The sequence below is a fragment of the Poromitra crassiceps genome, assembly GCF_964638095.1.
Source record: "Poromitra crassiceps genome assembly, chromosome: 1".
In the NCBI taxonomy this organism is placed as follows: Eukaryota; Metazoa; Chordata; class Actinopteri; order Beryciformes; family Melamphaidae; genus Poromitra; species Poromitra crassiceps.
Window position 1 is genome coordinate 94,949,752 of NC_139623.1, and position 21,270 is coordinate 94,971,021.

A 21,270-nucleotide genomic window follows, 5' to 3' on the forward strand; every position below is an offset into this window, starting at 1 on the left:
ACGAGACAGTTGCATCCACAACTGAATGAAACAGCAGAGGAAGGTGATATGTACGATATGTTATCTATGTTGCTCTGCTATCATGTCAGAATACAGGCAGATGCTTTTCTTTGGAATATTTCCAGTCAAGATGTCACGTCACACGTCATTCTGTAAAGTGCACTCCATCAGAAAGAGAGTTAAAGGCAATCCAACCCTGAACACGAGCAGACCAGACAAATCCCCGCTGACTCTTCTCTCCGCAACTGGATCGTCTTTTTTCTTTTCTTGTATTTGTGCATTAGTGAACATATCTATCATAGGTAGGACTCACAAAACACCATCACAGGTTCACACAGAGCTTAAATAATTTAGATAGAAATAATAAAAATATATATCATCTATCATCCGTCACACTTTCTGGTGCTTTTGCATTTAATTTCACCCAGTTTCAAATGCTTACAAGTGCATATCATTTCCTGGATTATACCATTAAAACGGAGTACTGCAACCAAATAATTTCACTGAAACAGTATAATAATAAAAACGCTAGCATAACAGAAATGGGATAGGTCTATGGAACAGTTACAGTAGAAGTACTCTATCAGTCAATCAATAAATAACACAGGGAGGGAGGGATGGGAGGTCACGGCGGTGGTGTGTGTGTGTGTGTGTGTGTGTGTGTGTGTGTGTGTGTGTGTGTGTGTACCTACAGTATGGGTGTGTGATGTGTGATGGACAGGCAGTGCAGTGCATCAGTTTTGCTGGGGGGTTTTATGAACAGCAGGAGTGGCCCGTCCAGGTGGGATGACTCATGCTGTAGCGGTGGTGTAGGGGGGAGGAGCCTGTTTGGGAAGGATGGCCAAGCTGTCATCATATGGAGGCAGCAGCACCTGGAAACAAAGATAAGGGAAATTAGTCTTTGTATAGTTTGACGTTCCACTTTGCCTCTCTATGTGGGTGATGAATAAGATGTATGACACTATGCCAGTAGAAAGAAAAAAACAAAGCCGGTGTTGACCTCCAGATTTAGTATTCAAGCATCTGAGTAACGCAGGAATGAGTCTGGAAGTAGCACTTTGGTTCGTAAGGGGAAAAGTGAATGGGCTTTTAGTATGGGGATTTCAGTTAAATGCATGAAATAAGGTCTGTGGTTAACAAAGGTTTATGGGAGTGGAAGTTTGTGTTCAGCAGGATCATCTTCACAAACGTGGACCACTTTTATGACTTTTGAAGCGTAAATGCATTTTTTTATGCGATTTTCAGAAAACGTTTAAAAGGTCATAAAAGTGGTCCTCGTTTGTGAAGATAATCCGGTAACACTTTATAATAACTATACACTATAAAGCATTAGTAAATACTTAATTCACCATGAACTCATCATTTATAAAGCATTATTCATACATCACTAAGCATTAGTAACACAGTTTATTCCTGATTAATAACCTAATCTCTAATGTGTTTATTGATTGTATTCTCATACTTTGTAAATGATAGATTCACCATTTACTTACACTTTCTAAATGATCGTATGAACCATTAACAACTCATAAATAAATGGTTTGTAATTGATATAATACTTATTTATAAATGGTGAATCTATCATTTACAAAGTATGAGAATGCAATCATTAAACACATTAGAGATTAGGTTATTAATCGGGAATCAAATGTTTATAACTGTGTTTATTACTTTACTGTATGAATAATGCTTTATAAATGATGAGTTCATGGGGAATTAAGTATTTACTAATGCTTTATTAATGCTTTATAGTGTATATTTATTATAAAGTGTTACCGATAATCCTGCTGAACACAGATTTTCACTCCCATAAGCTTGTGTTAACCACACTCCTTATTTCATGCATTTAACAGAAATCCCCATTCTAAAATCCCATAGCATTTTCCACCTAAGAACCAACATGGCAGCAATTTGTGGTTAAGCCTACAAAATATGCCATCCCTGCAGTACTCTATTTGTTCTACATGAAGAAACAAAGTGGTAAACCAGAAGGATCTCTATTTTAGGAAAGGTCATTTTATTCTTGAATTACAAACACATGTTTACAGTGATCGGACAAATGTGTGATACCCCAGTTGACACATCATAGGAGAAAATAGCATGGAAAGTTGAAGGGAGCTTTTTCTTTCAACAAATTACGGTACTCAGCAATAACTAGGTCAAATAAGCAGCTCTCTCTCTTGTAGGTCCTCTCCCTGGTTCAGTTGACTTCATTTTGACTACACCAACAACATGTGTCCCACCTGCGTCCACAGCATTTCAAACAATGAGCCATTGAAGGTCTCATTCCGTACCAGACAGGCTGGCTGTCCCAGCACTCCACCTTTCTGATCATGAGAAAAGGATCTAAAGAGGCATTCAGTAATCTGCCACCTTTAGGAATTGCAACATTGATAGAACTGATCTCCTCCTAAGGAATCTCTGGCACACACAAAAATCCCCTTGAATTGCAGTGGCCTGTAATTGAAATGTCTGGTGAAGAGATAATATATCACCATGCAAAATACTGCAATAACAATACTGCTACGTATTTGCTTTTCTGGCATGAGAACCAGGCTTTTTGGCCTTCATTCGTCGCACCATCCTCCATCACTGAGCAGCTGAAAATGCCAACGAACGTTGGAAGAATTTGGAAGGGTGTTGATGTCTTGTTCCCAAACATAAAGTGAATTTCTGAAAGCCAGAAATCCCAGAAACTGGCCAAGCAATCATTGACCCATTGATATTAATCAACAACTCTATCAAAGCCCATTTGGTCATTTTGTGTGTGACCTCTTGCCCTTAATGCCATATAGTGTGCTGGACTGACTTGAACCTCTGTGTGTGTGTGTGTGTGTGTGTGTGTGTGTGTGTGTGTGTGTGTGTGTGTGTGTGTGTGTGTGTGTGTGAGTGCATGCGTGTATGTCTAGTCATTAGGAATGTCTATCATATGCAACGCATTATAAACGTGCACCACTGACCTCATCACAGGAGAACTGATGTATAGCCATGCAAACAGTGTTTTCTCTGGGCCTGTGGGGAAAGCCTAATTGAATATGCACAGCGCTGATTGAGGAAGCATACCTGTGGTAGTGAAGCTAAGCTAAGCTAAGCTGCTGTTTTTCTGCCACTTCTCACTAATGACGTCAGTGGCCTCCTGTTTCTCTCATTACAGCTCAGGTGTTTTACAAATCATGAAAGTGTGGAAGTCTCTTTCTCAAAGCCCAAAACATGGCATCGTGCCTGTGAACACAGCGTGCTGTGCATGGAGCTGTTGAGTGTTAGGAATGGTTTGGAACAGTGTGGAATGTTACACTTGTTGGAGGAATCTTAATATGCAGGCAGAGGAGTGCAGCTTTCTCTAAATACCTGTGAAACCCAACATACTGCGGGGCCAAATACTGGCCTTCAGGGAAATCTGCTCTTGACAATTCCTCAAACGTTCATATAGCACAATATTAAACCTCAAAACATCCTATTAACATTCTAGTTTTCTCAGTGTTTCCCATGGAAAATAGGTCTCATGTGTTTCTGCAGCCTCATTCTTCTTGTCCAGGGCTGTCAGAGTGAGAGTGTTGTAATAAGTGTGTGTGGGCAGCAGAGTAGCAGTTTGTGGCAATAGGACACCAACAGGAGACCCAGACACAGAGAGAGAGAGAGAGAGAGAGAGAGAGAGAGAGAGAGAGAGAGAGAGAGCTTACTTACTGTACACCATGATTATAATGGCTTTGCCAGCATGGAGCCTCATCTATCCTTCCAAGTCCCTCAATCTGCCATTTCTAAAACTACAAGTTACCACAGCCCCACTTTATACTTCCTTCCTCCCCCCGCATGATGACTTTACAGTGGCATGGCTGGCCTGACAGCAGGAAACCTACGCACACAATAAAAAACTGTGGCCTGGAGTGCATAAGGAAATCATTTTTCCATTGGACTCTGCAGGAATTGATTTGTCGTCTTTGGATGTGGGCTAAAGCAGTATATCAAGATTAGATATTGTTTTATTCAACTTAAAGGATAGTTTACAAATTAAGAGTGTAAAACATAGTGGTGCATTTCAAACACACATGTTCCCATTCAATTTAATTTGTTTAACTTCTACAGTATATTTGATTATGGTCATTTATTATGGTTATATTTATTAGACTGCAAATCATTTGATATAGATTTCACACTTTAAGAAACTCATTTTAATCTGCTCTGGTAACCCTCACAGTTAAGAGTGAAAAACGTATTTATTCAGCTGCTTCTTGCCCTTGAGAAATGTGTGAATTATTACTGTTGTAGTGAAAGTTTTGTAGCAGCTCAATGGAAAATGTAATTAGCATTCACACAGGTGGTCTGGCGGAGGGGACATACTGTTTTTGTTTAATTGAAGACAACTGTGACATTCCAGAAACATTTGAACAGCTAAAGATAAACTAAACATCAGCTTTCTTCTGTTTAAAGCCCAGTCTTACAGATAACCATTATGGCAATATGGGCCTTTCCTTTATTGCATATACTGTAGATGCATAGAGGTGACTTACTGTGGTGTCATTAGTCGTCACGTAGAGCAGGATTTCAGCGGGGCCTCTTCCACTCACATATCTGTAGCAGTTCCACACACATGCTATCAGGTAGGCCTAGCATGTGTGTGGAACCAGATAGACAGAGAACAGACAGACAAAACACATATTTGAAGAATGAAAACCTATTTACCGAAGAGATGCATAATTTAGCCTGTAGGAAACCAAATATAACCATGAAACATGGTTATTGGTTAACAAAAAAATACATGTTATTCTTAGAAACTCCCACTAACAGCAGGCAAACTCACATCATGTGCAATTTGCAGATAATGGTGGCAGACTTGAAAGGAAAAGCCTACCCACACACATAAAGGGGACTTCATTTTCAGGTACTATCTGATGGTTATACCTCAATCTAGTGTGGCAAAAACACAAGTCCCTGTTGTTTTCTGTCATGCAGTACTCATCAGGCTCTCAGCAGGCAGCCTGCTACTGGAGCTGCCCGGGCCAAACACAACACCATCTGCTGCAGCCATCCACTAGCAGGAGACAGACCTGAAGTGAGCTGAGTGCTCAATAGAATCTATATTAGCCTATCATTAGCCTATTAGCATATCATTATCATAGCACCAGTAGGAGACTGTTAAAATAACTGAACTCCTGAAAGGGGTTTATAATAAAGCCCTTTCAGGAGCTCAGTTATTTTAACAGTAATGCAAACTGCATTACTCCTAGACCAGTGGTTCTCAAAATATCTTGTCAAGGACCCCTAAACTGACACACGTTAGACCAGGGACACCCATTTGATAAGATTTTGTCCTAGGGTCCCCCATCTGATAAGATTTTAGCTTTTAGATGTTTTATTACAGAAGGTGTATAAAACCCATGACCAACATACTCATACATTCTGTCATTGTGTTACTTATGGATGGATTTTTTCCCCCATTGTGTTACTTATGGATGGAATTTTTGCTGGGGACCCCATGGAGGACCCCTGGGGGTCCACGGGCCAGACCCCACTTTCAGCACCACTGAGACCACACTACTGACAGTACTGGAGGGGTTGAATTTTTTTGAAAACTATAAGAATGAAAAAACAAGACCAGGCAAGTCAAGCAGCAAACTCCACCCACAGCTTTTGAATGCAAACAACATCCATTCCTCTCAGTGCTTCCCTCAGTCTGTCTGATCTTATTGTCTAATGGTTTTCCTATGGCAATTCCAAACAGACGGGTTAGCCAATGGGGTTTTTTCAGTAGCAAAAACAGGGCTAAGGACTGCAGAGAGGAAAGCTGACAGGCTATTTGTCACAGTGATATGAAGCCTACCCAGCAAAATGGAAGTGCCAAGAACAACAGAGCCGACAGAGTATCAATAGCTCCCATTCAATTATCAGCTATCAAAAACCATTTGTATTGGAAAGCAACTGCTGTAAGACGCATGACTCCCGCCAAGAACTTCTGAAGGGCCATCCCAGGAGCTGCCATAAATACCAGCCCAATAACTAGCCCATCTTTTCAGACAACTAACATCTTTCATCTTTGATACGACGTTAGTCACAGCAAAGCCACATCTGGACAATAAGTGACAAATTCACTAGTGACTAGCATGTCACAGAAGTGCACAATAAACATTTTCCACTGTAAGGAAATCAAGCGTGCTGCACTTATGAGCCTAGTTGCCCTGCAAGGAACAAGAAGTGCTACTGAACAGGAGAAAATACATACAATATATGAAGTGGAGTTTACCTTGAAGCCCAGAATACAGCTGATGAAGAGCAGCACGATGAGGATCAAGCACACAGTGCTGAGAGCAGCAATCTCCTCTTTATAGGGGAAGTTCTCAGGCTGGATGGGGTCAGCAGAACAACAGCCAATGAGCAACAGGAGTTGCACGTTAGTATTGATTAATGGAATGTTGAATGACCACATTCAGATGCTTACAAAGCCTTTGCAAAGCACTGATCAATAGTATCCTACTGTTAAATGCCTCGATCTTCACAGGCTTCTTACCAGCTGCTGTAGGTAATCTTGTATGGTGTTGGGATAAACAGCAATGCTCACAGCAACCAGGGTGTTGAGCGCAAAGTCAAATATTTGGTAGCAGAAAAATGGGATGATCCAGGCAGCATGAAACTGAAACATACGAGTGATATTTGTGTTAGAGATGAGGGAAGCTATTTAAAGCAGTGTAAAGTGAAATGCTGTGGAGCAGGTTGTTAGCCCGTAAAACATGGCAACCTGTACACCATATACCTGGCAACATTAGCTTTAGGTCACCACAAACAATTTTATGCAAGATCCACATTGAGAAAGTTTAAAAGCCACTGACAGATATACGGGAAAACATCATAAGCAATTGCACTAATTTCCCATGAAATGCTTTCCAACTAAGCCAACCTATTGTATACAGTAAGTATGCAGTAGGGGAGAGTGGGGTAAGATGAGCCAGTGGGTAAGTTGACCCACCCCTGTATCTAGGAAACTGTGCACATTTGTTGTCATAGGACCATTATATATATATATATATATATATATATATATATATATATATATATATATATATACATACATATAATATATATATATAGAACCATAGGGTTCCATTGCCGTTGCCACCCAGTGACGCGGTTTGTTTGCCAAAATGCTGCTCGGCTGATCCCTCGTGTATATATATATATACATACATATATATATAGCCGGTGTGTGTGTGTGTGCGTGTGTGTGTATGTATATACAGTATATAGGCCTACATATATATGTGTGTGTGTGTGTGTGTGTGTGTGTGTATATGTAGGATATATATATATATATATATATATATATATATATATATATATATATATATATATATATATATATATCCTACATACACACTCTGAGAATACAATTGCTGCTTTTTGCTAAATGTTCTTTTTACAACCATAGCTGGATTCACACAAGATCATAAGATCACAATCACACGACAAATCTTGGGCCCTATCTTCCCAAAAGCGCTAATTTAGCATTTACGCTCGCTTAACGCCGTGCGCAATGGAAATTGGGGGTGGGCACAAGCGCATGCCTGTTATAATTGTACTGGGCATAGGCGTGCCACATGTCAAAGCAGGTGTTTCAGCGCTAAAATGTGGGGATAGATGGCATTATCCTATCGTCAGCAGCGTGCAATTACTTTGCGCTAAGAGCTTTGAAAAGGACCTCTTACGCACTAAATACCTCGCTGCGCAGCGCAGTGCAAAGTAAAATTCCTTTTGGATATGTCATTACGCACAGAATTGCCATGCCACAACATCAAATTATGCTGCTAAAATTGGGTATTAGCAGATAATTCAGTGAGGCAATCAACTATAACTCACTGAGAAACTTTTATCAAATCGCAAAGAGGGAAATTAATTGAGAAAACTTGTTGGACAATGGACATAGGCTATTTACCTTCATAACCCGGAGGGTCGTTGGCACCACAGACGATCTGTCAATAAGCTCTCTCTGTCCTCGCACGAGTGAGTACACTCTATTACGCATGGAGAGAATTACAGCATATTGCATGCCTTGTGCAAACAGCCATTGCGAGACGGGAATCTGATTGGTTTCGATTGACGTAATGCCCAGCATTGCCTGGCCACACCCGTGAATAATTCTGGTAGTTAAGACCGCCCAAATCCCGTTTGCGCATGATGATGCTCATCATGATGATGATTTTGGCACGGCTCTAATTTATGGAGGGTGGATCGTGCCTAAATCAAATACAATACACACATTGAAATACTATGCACACATTGAAATACAATACACATATTGGAAATACAATACATATATTGAAAATACAATACACATCTGAAGAATACAATACATGTGTAACAATAAATACAATACCAAAATGCTTAAATACAATACACATATTGAAAATACAATACCCATCTTGAAAATACAACAACTGTATTGTATTTTCGATATGTGTATTGTATTTTCGACATGTGTATTGTATTTCGATATGTGTATTGCCTTTTCAATATGTGTATTGTATTTCAATGCGTGTATTGTATTGAATTTTGGCATGAATAATCCTGACTGGCATTGAAAAACATGGCATTTTTTCGCTATGGCAACCGCAAATCTCAGGCGAAGCGTATTTAGTTGTGTGTATTGTATTTAGTTGTGTGTATTGTATTTAGTTGTGTGTATTGTATTTAGTTGTGTGTATTGTATTTAGTTGTGTGTATTGTATTTCAGTGTGCATTTTTATGACGAGTAGTACTTCTTGATTCTGATTGGCTTGACGTATCACTCCGGACCGGAAGCTCCGCTCAGCTGGTGGCTATGGAGCCATGGAGCAAATTCCTCCTCCCAGTACCCCTCCTCCACCAGCCACTCATCCTGGGCCCTCAATATGCCCCAGTATGTGTTAGCCTCATCTGGATCAACTTCCTTGGGAGTTCGTGGTGCTGTGCATGTAACGTCAAAACGACAGGACAATTATCTAGCTAGCTAGACCTCTGGTTAGCCAGATAGCTAGCGATCTGAGCTAGCTAGCTAGATATTTTCCAGTGGTTTTGACGTTAACGTTACCTTGCACAGCACCACAAACTCTTGATTCCATGGAAGTTGATCCATGTGAGGGTAACGTTACAGACATTGGGGGCACAGGATGAGCTGCTAGAGGAGGGGTACTGGGGGGAGGAATTAGATCCATGGCATTAGCTGCCTCCCGCAGCAGATCGGCCCACGTCTTCGTCGACATTTTGCCAACAAGGTAGCCAAGGTAGCCAACTTAAGCTTAATTTATACTCTTTAGAAAGTGTCTCTCGACACATGGTCGCAGACTAAAAAGAAGTGTCTTTCAGGGTGGTGCTCTGAGCCAGCTGAGTGGAGCGGGAACGGAGTGATTACGTCACAACTCAAAAAAACTGGAAACATTCCTGACTGACATTGAAAATACAATACACATCTGAAGAATACAATACATGTGTAACAATAAATACAATACCGAAATGCTTAAATACAATACACATATTGAAAATACAATACACATCTCGAAAGTACAACAACTGTATTGTATTTTCGATATGTGTATTGTATTTCGATATGTGTATTGTATTTCGATGTGTGTATTGTATTTCAATGTGTGTATTGTATTTGATTATGGCACGAATCACCCATGCCAAAATTCAATACAATATATGTATATATATATATATGTATATATATATATATATATATATATATACATATATATATATATAGAGTGTATATATATATACGGTATATATATATATATATATATATATATATATATATATATACCATTACACACACATATATATATACACACACACACACACACACACACACATACAATACAATATATGTATATATATATATATATATATATATATATATATATATATACATATACCGTATATAAAAACCTGCGTAGCTACATACAGTAAAAGACAGATATATTGACAGGTCAGGTCAACCCTGTGTAGCTACATACAAGACAGATATATTGACAGGTCAGGTCAACCCTGTGTAGCTACATACAAGACAGATATATTGACAGGTCAGGTCAACCCTGTGTAGCTACATACAGTAAAAGACAGATATATTGACAGGTCAGGTCAACCCTGCGTAGCGACATACAGTAAAAGACAGATATATTGACAGGTCAGGTCAACCCTGCGTAGCGACATACAGTAAAAGACAGATATATTGACAGGTCAGGTCAACCCTGCGTAGCTACATACAAGACAGATATATTGACAGGTCAGGTCAACCCTGTGTAGCTACATACAAGACAGATATATTGACAGGTCAGGTCAACCCTGCGTAGCGACATACAGTAAAAGACAGATATATTGACAGGTCAGGTCAACCCTGCGTAGCGACATACAGTAAAAGACAGATATATTGACAGGTCAGGTCAACCCTGCGTAGCGACATACAGTAAAAGACAGATATATTGACAGGTCAGGTCAACCCTGCATAGCGACATACAGTAAAAGACAGATATATTGACAGGTCAGGTCAACCCTGCGTAGCGACATACAGTAAAAGACAGATATATTGACAGGTCAGGTCAACCCTGCGTAGCTACATACAAGACAGATATATTGACAGGTCAGGTCAACCCTGTGTAGCTACATACAGTAAAAGACAGATATATTGACAGGTCAGGTCAACCCTGCGTAGCTACATACAGTAAAAGACAGATATATTGACAGGTCAGGTCAACCCTGTGTAGCTACATACAAGACAGATATATTGACAGGTCAGGTCAACCCTGCGTAGCTACATACAGTAAAAGACAGATATATTGACAGGTCAGGTCAACCCTGTGTAGCTACATAAAAGACAGATATATTGACAGGTCAATTCAACCTTGCGTAGCTACATACAAGACAGATATAATGACAGATCAGGTCAACCCTGCGTAGCTACATACAAGACAGATATATTGACAGGTCAGGTCAAAAGACAGATATAATGACAGGTCAGGTCAACCCTGCGTAGCTACATAAAAGACAGATATATTGACAGGTCAAGTCAACCTTGCGTAGCTACATACAAGACAGATATAATGACAGATCAGGTCAACCCTGCGTAGCTACATACAAGACAGATATATTGACAGGTCAGGTCAAAAGACAGATATAATGACAGGTCAGGTCAACCCTGTGTAGCTACATAAAAGACAGATATATTGACAGGTCAAGTCAACCTTGCGTAGCTACATACAAGACAGATATATTGACAGGTCAGGTCAACCCTGCGTAGCTACATAAAAGACAGATATATTGACAGGTCAAGTCAACACTAGTCTCGCTAGCCAGCCTCCTCTCCCTTCCGCCCGACGAGTCTGGCACCACGGAAACAGGCAACAGGGATAAACCCTCCCCTGCTCTACAGCTGCTCTCCCATTGGAGCGACTGTTTCGGTGGCAGCCGGATGTCCGCTCCCGGCTTATTACAAACTCTGTCAATGGCTCCGACCATGTCAATCAGAGCGGCTTCTGCTCCCTCCTCCCTGTGTTTCGCTGTAAATAGTGCCCTGCCGCCTCAGTGAAAACAACAACGCTAACTAGCTAGCAAGCTAACGACCGAAACCTACACGCTAGCTCGTTGCTACACGCTGAAAACGGCAAGTTGGATTGTTGGAAACTATTTTCCAAGGGCACTGCCGCTAAGCGCCGCCCATCGCAATCCCACTATGGAGACCTGCGGCGCCAGACTCCTCGGATGGAAGGGAGAGGAGGCTGGCCAGCAAGACTAGGTCAACACTGCATAGCTTCATAAAATACATATATTGACAGGTCAGGTCATAGCTGCATAGCTACATAAAAGGAGGTTAAGGAAGTAAAAACAGTAGGATCAACTTACCCCTAATCTGGGGTACATTTTTTTAGAAGTCATATTTCAGGGCCCTTTGTCATAGATGCATTCATATCACTTCAATTCATAGGAGACATCCTGAAATAAGGGTAGATGTTTTCTTATTTCTCCTTGCCTTGAGGACAACATAAATAAAAATTGGCTCATCTTACCCCACTCTCCCCTACATCCAGTTTTAATGCATGTACGATCAGTAGCAACACAGTACAAGAATAAACAATATAATAAAATGCATTGTTACTTTACCTTGTACGCGCCATAAGCTGCCATCCCACAAATAAGTATCATCAGCAGGGAGATGGCTGAAGCAATGCACATATCTAGAACAGAGGGAACAGAGGTGAAGTGAGTGGTGTGGATATAAACAGGAGCTACAGGGATTTACACTATGGTAACAATGATTAATCCTTCAGTCAGTGTTACCTAAGAGTTGGTCCCATCATGCATGCAGGACTCAAATGCTTGTGACACCACTTGAAAAAACTGTCAATTCAATGGACAACGATCTCTCAGTTCTGTGGTGCATTAAAATACCAATAAATCACCTGTACAGTATATTCTGAATTGATGCTGAATATTCTGTAGCTGTCTAAAGCTGTTTGTTCACATAAAAGGATCAGAACTGTATAGCCAGGCTACAGGTATGCCAACCTTTTCCTAGGGTCAAATTCAGCTGAATGTCATATAGGCAGGTTGAATCAGGCCTTTTGAAACTGTGCTGAGTGAGAGAGCAGAGGGCTGTACCACGAATGTTGTATAAGAAGATCCAGGATCTGTCCCTTGATCTGGTTTGGCTAAACCAGATAATTGCCATCTAGCTGGATTCTAGTTAAGTCATACCACGAATGTAGTTATCAACTCGGTAAGTGGATCCAGGTTTTTCTAATCAAGCTGAGAGCACGTGCACATGAAAATGCCCGTGCACAGGAGCTCGTGCCCGCGAAAGAGGCGTGGTTTTTAACAACTAGCCAATCACAATGCAATATGGACTGCTCCAGCTCAGAACCGTAGCTTTTACAGCGCCAGACGACGCCTATTTCCTCATTCATTCAAAGCGCAAATCGTGAATCTTTACTATGTATGTCAGAATCAAAATCCGCGTTGGATATTATTAGTCTGTTCCCGAATGACTGTCTAAAGTTACCACTTTTATTCACATCAGTAATTTCTTTGAAGAGAGGTTTCTGCCTCCACGTAGGCTATCTACAGCAGCTCAATTCACCCTCTCAATAAACTCAATATAACCTGCATGTCTATTTCCAAAATCCATAGGCGTTTTTAGACCATTTAGGCTCAATGAATAATAATGATCTCATGATGTGTTTGGTCGCACTGATGGAATAATTCCTGTAGGCTAATTATAGGCTATCAATAAAAGAATAATGATAATAAAATTGCAGCTGCAAAATGCAGGAGTAGCCTAGATATGAATAATATGTGTGCAGGCGATCCTATATTAAATTGCTTAGATAGTAGTAGGCTATTCTGGCATGTATGACCATGTCCAACCCAACGTCAGCCTCAGCTCCGTTGTGCACACGGCACCGTGCGCTTTGGAGATGTTTATGTAACCTTTTTATGCCGGTTTAGTGATATTTCTCCACTCACCATTCAGCTGCAATCGATCGGCGGGGTCAAGTAACGTATCTAGCCTACTTGAGAGCACAAAAATGTATATATAAAAACATATTCCAAAGTGGTAAGTAGGGCTTAATTTAAATGTAGCCTGCAACAAGTGCAAGGCTTCAGTCCTCGATTAATTCAACAGGAGCCTTTTTTTTCCTTTTGAATGCAATGTATTTTTCATATGGGGACCATAGGCCGCGGAACCGCCAGGGCCACACGGGCCTGGGCCCGGGTACATTTCATTTTTACAATGAGTTCCCAAAAAAATGTTTTTTTTCTTTTTCTTTTTCTTTTTTAGATTTTTTTTTTTTTTTTACAATTAAACCTCATTTACTTATTACACTCGACTGGTTGTTTTTCAGATGTGATGTGAATCTAAAGTGAACTAAACAAGTCAGATCCACTATAAGTGTTTTTCAGTAGATGCTGTGATGTAGCCACAAGAAAGGTGCAATATTAATGTTTTTCAGGAGATGGCGATGTGATGTAGCTTATCAAGAAAGATGCATTATAAATGGTGTTTCAGGAGATGTGTGATGTTGCTAGCTATAGGTTCTAAACAAGAAATATGGTTCAAATGTTTACAGTAGTTTTCCTTTCTTGCTGCACTACAATGTTACAATGCTGTGAGACGGAGCTAAACACAAAAGATGCAATATTAATAGTTTTTCATGAGATACTCAGTATTTAATACTAATACTAATACTAATAATAGAAAAGGAGAAGATACTGAATAATGACATCACAACAGTATAATCCTAATGTTAATTTAAAATTAAATATTCTTCTAAATATGGATAAAAGTCCAAAAAACATAAAATTTTAGGGCAGCGTCGAGATTCCATTCCTTACAGCACCCCCTACTTAATAATAGTTCCAGCGCGGCTGTGAAAATGTGGTGGCGCATTGTGTCAAGTGTACTGGCTCGGGGAACGGTCCGGCCCCCGGTCCCTTAGGTTTCTGACAATGTGGCCCCCTGAACAATTTAGTTGAATAGCCCTGCTGTAATTTATAGATTCATTATGCTATAACTTATTTGTACTGATACGTATGCTTATATTAACCCAGTGGCACTCATATTCTGGTTTATTTCAAGAAAAACATTTTGGCTAGTTGAAATTAATTGGCTCGTAACTTTAAAATCTAGGCTGGTGATAAAAAAGGTTTAATCTCAAACCCTGCAGGGAGAGCAGGTGGTGACATAGGAGTGAGTGAGAAAAGGAGCAAATATATGATTGTTAACTCATTCAGGGCCAGTTTAGGACTGCCAATATTTAGCACAGGCCAAAGATTTTCATAATTGTTGGTCATCTTTCAAGACCCACAGTAAATTATCTATTAGCACCAGAGTGATTTGCAATACCTCAAAATGAAGATGTACGTCTCTGGGTTCACCAGGAAAAAAAAAGTGAGCTTTTAGCATGTTCTGTACTCTACTTATAGCCATTTATATACACCCTGTTTTCCCCCAATAGGTCTCCCTGAGAAAATAAACAGGAGAAAAGGCAATTTTTGTAAAAGGGCACAATCTCAGGCAGAACTCACTCTCAATTCTTTTATTTTGAACTGTATTGACATCAGACATGTAAATATTATTCGTTAGGACACAAATGACAAAAAAAAAAAAAAAAAAATATATATATATATACACATGAAGTGCTTTTTTTTTACATTCAACAATACAGTTTACTCGGTGTGAGTGAGTGTGCAGACAGACAGACAGACAGACAGACAGACACACCGACAGACAGACAGACAGACAGACAGACAGACAGACAGACACACACACACACACACACACACACACACACACACACGATCCCCCTTTTAGATTTCTAACCCCACATAGGATAAGCAATAACCACGCCCTGTGGCGCTGGGATTGGCCAGGAGCAACACTGGAGGGCACGCAGCCCAGCGATTTCATGAACCAACTGCTCTTGAGAAAGGACAGCGGGCTGCTGTGACTGCCGCTTCTGCCTTGTGTGTTTATTTTGTTTTGTTCTGGTCCACCAGTCCTCGTCCATGTCTCCCTGTCATATCCTCCCTGCTATCTGATCGTTCCCGTTTTCCCCTCGGCTATTCAACACGTCCTCACCGCCCTCGCAAACTGATCGATCATTTCCTCATTCCTCCGATGATCAAACACATCTCTTGATTACTTTCTCCCGGCTGGCACAGAGGAAGGCGACTCCAGCTCGTGCAGCGCGCCGAGGCGCGTTTCAATGGCGTTTCTCCTGTCTGCACAAGGAAGCGTTACCCGTTTTCTGCTTTTCCTCTTGCTCAATTTCAAAACAACAGCTGCGGTATGTGTTTGTTCACGTGTTGTCTTAGATGCTAGGGACCTGATACCATGTGACAGGCTGGGGAAGTGTTTTAACTATGCGCTGCACGAATAAAAACAAAAACACGTCAAACACGTCATTGGCCCTCTGGGCTATTCCTGATAACACGTCAAAGACGTCATTGGCCCTGAATGAGTTAAGACTGAATACTGACATCACAACCGTCTAATCCTAATGTTAATTTAAAATGAGATATTCCTATATGAATCTGGCTTCAAACGACCAAAATCTTTATATGATGATAATAATAATAATCAATGATGGTGGTTCACAGACGTGTGTGTGTGTGTGTGTGTGTGTGTGTGTGTGTGTGTGTGTGGGAGGGGGGGGGGGGGGGGGGGGCGACACGCCCCCAGCCCCCCCAAGTTCAGATGCGTTCCGCTGCCTATGATGGGGACCATATGAATGGTGACTCGCTGTTTCCAGAGAGCTGATTGGTAAGCAGGTGGGTCTTTCATGGGTTTTGATCTTATCCTCTAAACTTAACCTGCTACAAAGCAGGTTAGCCGTAGAGCATAAGTTGCTATGGTGATCTATCTCTGTAAGAAGCTGGCGTTGTGGTACGGCAAACCTAGGGTTAAACCTGAAGTTACCTCGCTAAGCCACTAATCTTGCTTCGTGGTACACCCCTCCGGTGAAGATGGCATCATAACACCAACAAAACAAGTTTTATTACAGTAAACAAAAACACCATCAGTGGGTGCTGAGGGTGTGTCCCCATCCCCATGTCCTCAGTGCCTACTGCCCAGGTGGGCTCATCAAAAGGGCCTTTCTGTGTGGAGTTTGCATGTTCTCCCAGTGCCCCCCTGGGGTTTCCTCCAGATACTCCCCGCTAAAAAAATATATAATGGAAAAGGAGCCTGGACACCAGCCAGTTAAAGCATAAAGCTTCAAAAAAGCATAACGCTTCAAAAAAAGACAGTAAGAAAATGAGAAAGTAATTTCTTTTGCCATTTTTTAAATTATGCTTTTGACCCAATACACCCAAAATAATTACGAGTACCTTTGTTAACACAGGCCCAGTATCATATGTCTTGATTCACAACACATGCCGAGTTATTTGATAATAAAATGTCTAAATCGCGGAAACAATTAAGCTTAGCCCAAAATCACAAATCAGAATGAGGTATATTTTCTATCTTGTAAGGGGTCCTTGGCTGAAAAACATTTGAGAACCTCTGCCTTAGATAATCTAATAAATCATTGCAAAAAACAGCTGGCTGACAAAACAGCCCTAAAAGATTAGAGATGAAACCCTCTGTCATGGTTAATTGTTAGCCTGAGGTAGATTAATAACACTAGACATGCAGGTGGATTTGAGCTAGCGTGTCCTTGTGTGATTTTGAAAATCAATGGTTTGTACAGGAAGTGGGTCCAGGAAAAGCGAAGAAGGGAAATTTTGAAAGCTTTTGAAAGTCAAAACAGCAGTCAATTGACAGTGGCTTTGTCTTTCTACTATGTTCTTCGCCGTATAGCGACGTAAGGTTATTATTTTTAACGAAAACGAACGAAATAACGAAAACCGGAAGGGAACTGGTCTCTACTGATGTTTACTGTATGTGTGTGTAGTTCTTCCAAGACTCAGCCCTCAGTCTTAATCCGTTTCACTCCTGTAAGACTGAGAATATTACTATTTAAATCTTTGCATAACGTTAGGTGGCGCTGTTGGAAGCCTTGCATCGGAGAACCAATCATGAGTGCTGTGGGCGGGCCTGCTTTCTGGGGGCAGTTCTCATGCAGAACGCATTTGCGGAGAAACATATTAATCACTTAGAAACAAACATAACCTGTTAATAGGACGTGTTTCATCCGGCCCCGGCGGCTAGAGGTCTTTCCCCCAGCGATAAACCAGACTCCCGAGGCTAACGTTACAGAGCCTGCTGGCTGCTGATGACTTCACACAAGTTCACAGTATCAAGCGGACCACTTCCGGGTAGGAAAGATTATTGTAAAATAAACCACAGCTATAAATTTTGTTTGGAGCATATCAGCTTCATGCTCTGTGTTAGGACTATGATAAATGGCATTGCCGCTACCAAATAAAATTCTAATAATAAATGTAGGCGTGTCTGCTGCCGGCGGTTCTCGCCGGGCTCGGAGACACAGTTTCTGAAATTCCGAGACTAAGTTCTTCCAGGCCTCTTGTATTCCTTGTATTCCAGGCTGTTACTATTACCTTTGGGTTAGTGCGTACAGGCTGTTACTGTTACCTTTGGGTTAGTGGGTATAGGCTGTTACTGTTACCTTTGGGTTAGTGTGTACAGGCTGTTACTGTTACCTTTGGGTTAGTGGGTACAGGCTGTTACTGTTACCTTTGGGTTAGTGTGTACAGGCTGTTACTGTTACCTTTGGGTTAGTGTGTACAGGCTGTTACTGTTACCTTTGGGTTAGTGGGTACAGGCTGTTACTGTTACCTTTGGGTTAGTGTGTACAGGCTGTTACTGTTACCTTTGGGTTAGTGGGTACAGGCTGTTACTGTTACCTTTGGGTTAGTGTGTACAGGCTGTTACTGTTACCTTTGGGTTAGTGGGTACAGGCTGTTACTGTTACCTTTGGGTTAGTGGGTACAGGCTGTTACTGTTACCTTTGGGTTAGTGTGTACAGGCTGTTACTGTTACCTTTGGGTTAGTGGGTATAGGCTGTTACTGTTACCTTTGGGTTAGTTGGTACAGGCTGTTACTGTTACCTTTGGGTTAGTGGGTACAGGCTGTTACTGTTACCTTTGGGTTAGTGTGTACAGGCTGTTACTGTTACCTTTGGGTTAGTGGGTACAGGCTGTTACTGTTACCTTTGGGTTAGTGGGTACAGGAACTACTAGACTATTAATGTGAAGTGTGCTGGCCGAATAGGCCTAAAGCCCTGCCAGGCTACTGATCACGTGCCGTTTACCGTAAACTATCAGCCTTCTGTGCTACTTACTGGCGTCATCCATGACATCCAGGTCATTAGCCAACTCGGCGCTGGTCAGGTGGTACTGTTCAGGATCACCAAGCGCTGTGAGCAGGATGAGCAACACCACGGAATTGATGAGCTTGAGGAGAGAAGGCATATGGGCAGATGAAGTCAGCAATATGGGCAAGGAGACAGGTGGAGGCAATGTGGAGCAGTTAGAATTAGAGAGAAGATGCTGAAGATATCCTGTTATGTAAAGCATTCTAACTGTGTCAACTTAGAGGGATTTATCTGTTGTAGAGAAAACATTTATAATTCAATCTACTCTTGATACACATACCTTATCTATTTTATGGTAGGTAAGACAGTGATTGAGATGAACAAATCCTTAGTTGGAGATATAAAACTATGCCAAATTACATAATGTGAATGAGGCTATTTTTAAAGTCCAGTCCAGACACATCAGCCTTTGTTTTGGACTGGCAGGCACGGTCATTATGCAGATGACTCATTCAGCCCCATTGATCAGGTGAATGTAATGGAAAATTCTCTGCAGTCAATAGGCAAGCTGACACAGAACCTGCAACCTGAAGAGGTCGAGTGCTCAATTATTCATAGGAATTGAACAGAAGCTTTTTTTTTCCACAGGTGGTGTTTGGTTAAGTTAACCCTCTCCTGGATGTACAGTACAGAGGGGGGGGGGGGGGGGGGGGGGGGGGGGTCCATTCAATAACATTGCAGTTTCATTTAGATTCCACATTTGCAATAATGAACAGCAAATAATGAAGGCTACAATGTGTCAGCACAAAAAGCTATAGGCCTATTTATATTCATTTAATCAATGTGTCACCTTGGCCATGATCACTTGATTTATAACATTAATGAGGATTTAGTGGAGTCCCAGAAAAGACAGTTGACCCAGCTTTTTACTTGCAGAATAGAGGTCACCCATTTTTATAGGCTGACATAAATCTTTATGTTATTAAATTCAAAGTATACATCACAGTAACTAACTAATTTAGTGTCAAATTGATCCAAGTTATATGAGGGTGAGGAAAAAAATAGTTTTTTCTTTTTTCTTTTTTAGAATTTGACTTGTTTACATAGGTGGGTCTGGTCTGATGCTTGGAGGTCACAGCTAATACCTTTTCATTGACCACTACATCACTGACATCAATACATTACGAAATGCTTTAAGCGGATTGTTTGTCCCTGCCTGGGTGATGTTTTGCCCTGTGATGGATCTATCTAGCTGTTACATGGGTTCTGTGAGTGGCAGATATAGGCGGTGCTCACCATGTACCAGACCCCAAGGATGATGGTTCCTGTGCGGACATGGCAGCACAAACAGCAGCTCGTGGAGTACCAGCGGTCCCACGGGGAGAGCATCATGTTGGAAAGCTGTCTGCTTCTCACAGCTGCCGCTGCGCTTTCATTCACAGATCTACTGTCTCTCTCTCTGATGAAGGCTCCGCTATCCGGGCAAACCAGAGCGTCCAAACTGAGGAATCACGACCGAGATCCGTCTGCCTCCGACCTGTCCGAGATCACCGTGAACGGATTAACTGTTGTGTCAAGCTGGCCAGTGTAATACCATGAGACTTCCGGTGAGATGTTTCAGAAATAAAACCATGCTCAGATTTGTGTGTGCGGAATGGTGTGTGCGTATATGTATGCATGTATGTATGTAGGCTGGCTATGTATGTATGTATGTATGTATGTATGTATGTATGTATGTAGGCTATGCGTGTGTCTGTGTGGCGTGTGTGCATATATTATAGCCTATATATATATTGTGGCGACCCAGAGTTTGACATGTCGGTGGCGATTACGACGTTACGTGAAGGCAGCGGACCAGCCAGTGCAGGGGCGGACTGGGATCATAATTCAGGCCGGGCATTAGATACCAAGCAGGCCAGGCCGATACGGGCCGACGCGCGTGCCGGCGTCTGAAGGGCGGCGGCGAAAAATTTGGGCCATTTGAAGCTCAATTTGGGCTGTTTGAAGCCCAATTTGGGCCGTTTGAAGCCAGATTTGGGCCGTTTAAAGCCAGATTTGGGCCATTTGAAGCCCGATTTGGGCCGTTTGAAGCCCAATTTGGGCCAAGTCCAATTTTACAATGAGATGCACCCACTTTAACCCTCAATAAAGTAATAAAACCACTAGTAAACCAGTAGGCGGTGCCTGGCCTGCTGTTCCAGGCCAGGCCACCGGGCATTTGCCCGACGTGCCCGATTATGCAGTCCGCCCCTGAGCCAGTGTATAGGGGACTTCCGGTCTCGGGTGGGGAGCGAGTCTGGGAATACGAGGAAGCGGACAGGACGTGTGTGTAGCTAGGAGCTGTGTGTGTAGCTAGAAGCTATGAGTGTGAACCAGGAATAAAGACTGTACCAAGTATTGCCTCTTCTCCTCCTCACTTAATGATCCCGGGAGCGGATTATTACAATATATATATATATATATATATATATATATATATATATATATATATATATATATATATATATCCTGTGCGTGCGTGCGTCTGTGT

The 21,270-nt window shown here is 41.5% G+C and overlaps 1 protein-coding gene across 1 annotated transcript; it reads right to left on the bottom strand.

Annotated features, from left to right (window-relative positions):
- Positions 1-791: 791 nt before the first annotated feature.
- LOC310782019 (lysosomal-associated transmembrane protein 4B-like) lies at positions 792-20,132 on the bottom strand (the record flags this gene model as incomplete). The annotated part of the gene is made up of 7 exons (XM_083642670.1): positions 792-872; positions 4,509-4,604; positions 6,239-6,337; positions 6,503-6,625; positions 12,124-12,197; positions 18,768-18,879; positions 20,037-20,132. 7 exons carry the CDS (start codon positions 20,130-20,132, stop codon positions 792-794), a joined length of 681 nt encoding a protein of 226 aa, XP_083498796.1.
- Between the last annotated feature and the right edge of the window lie 1,138 nt (positions 20,133-21,270).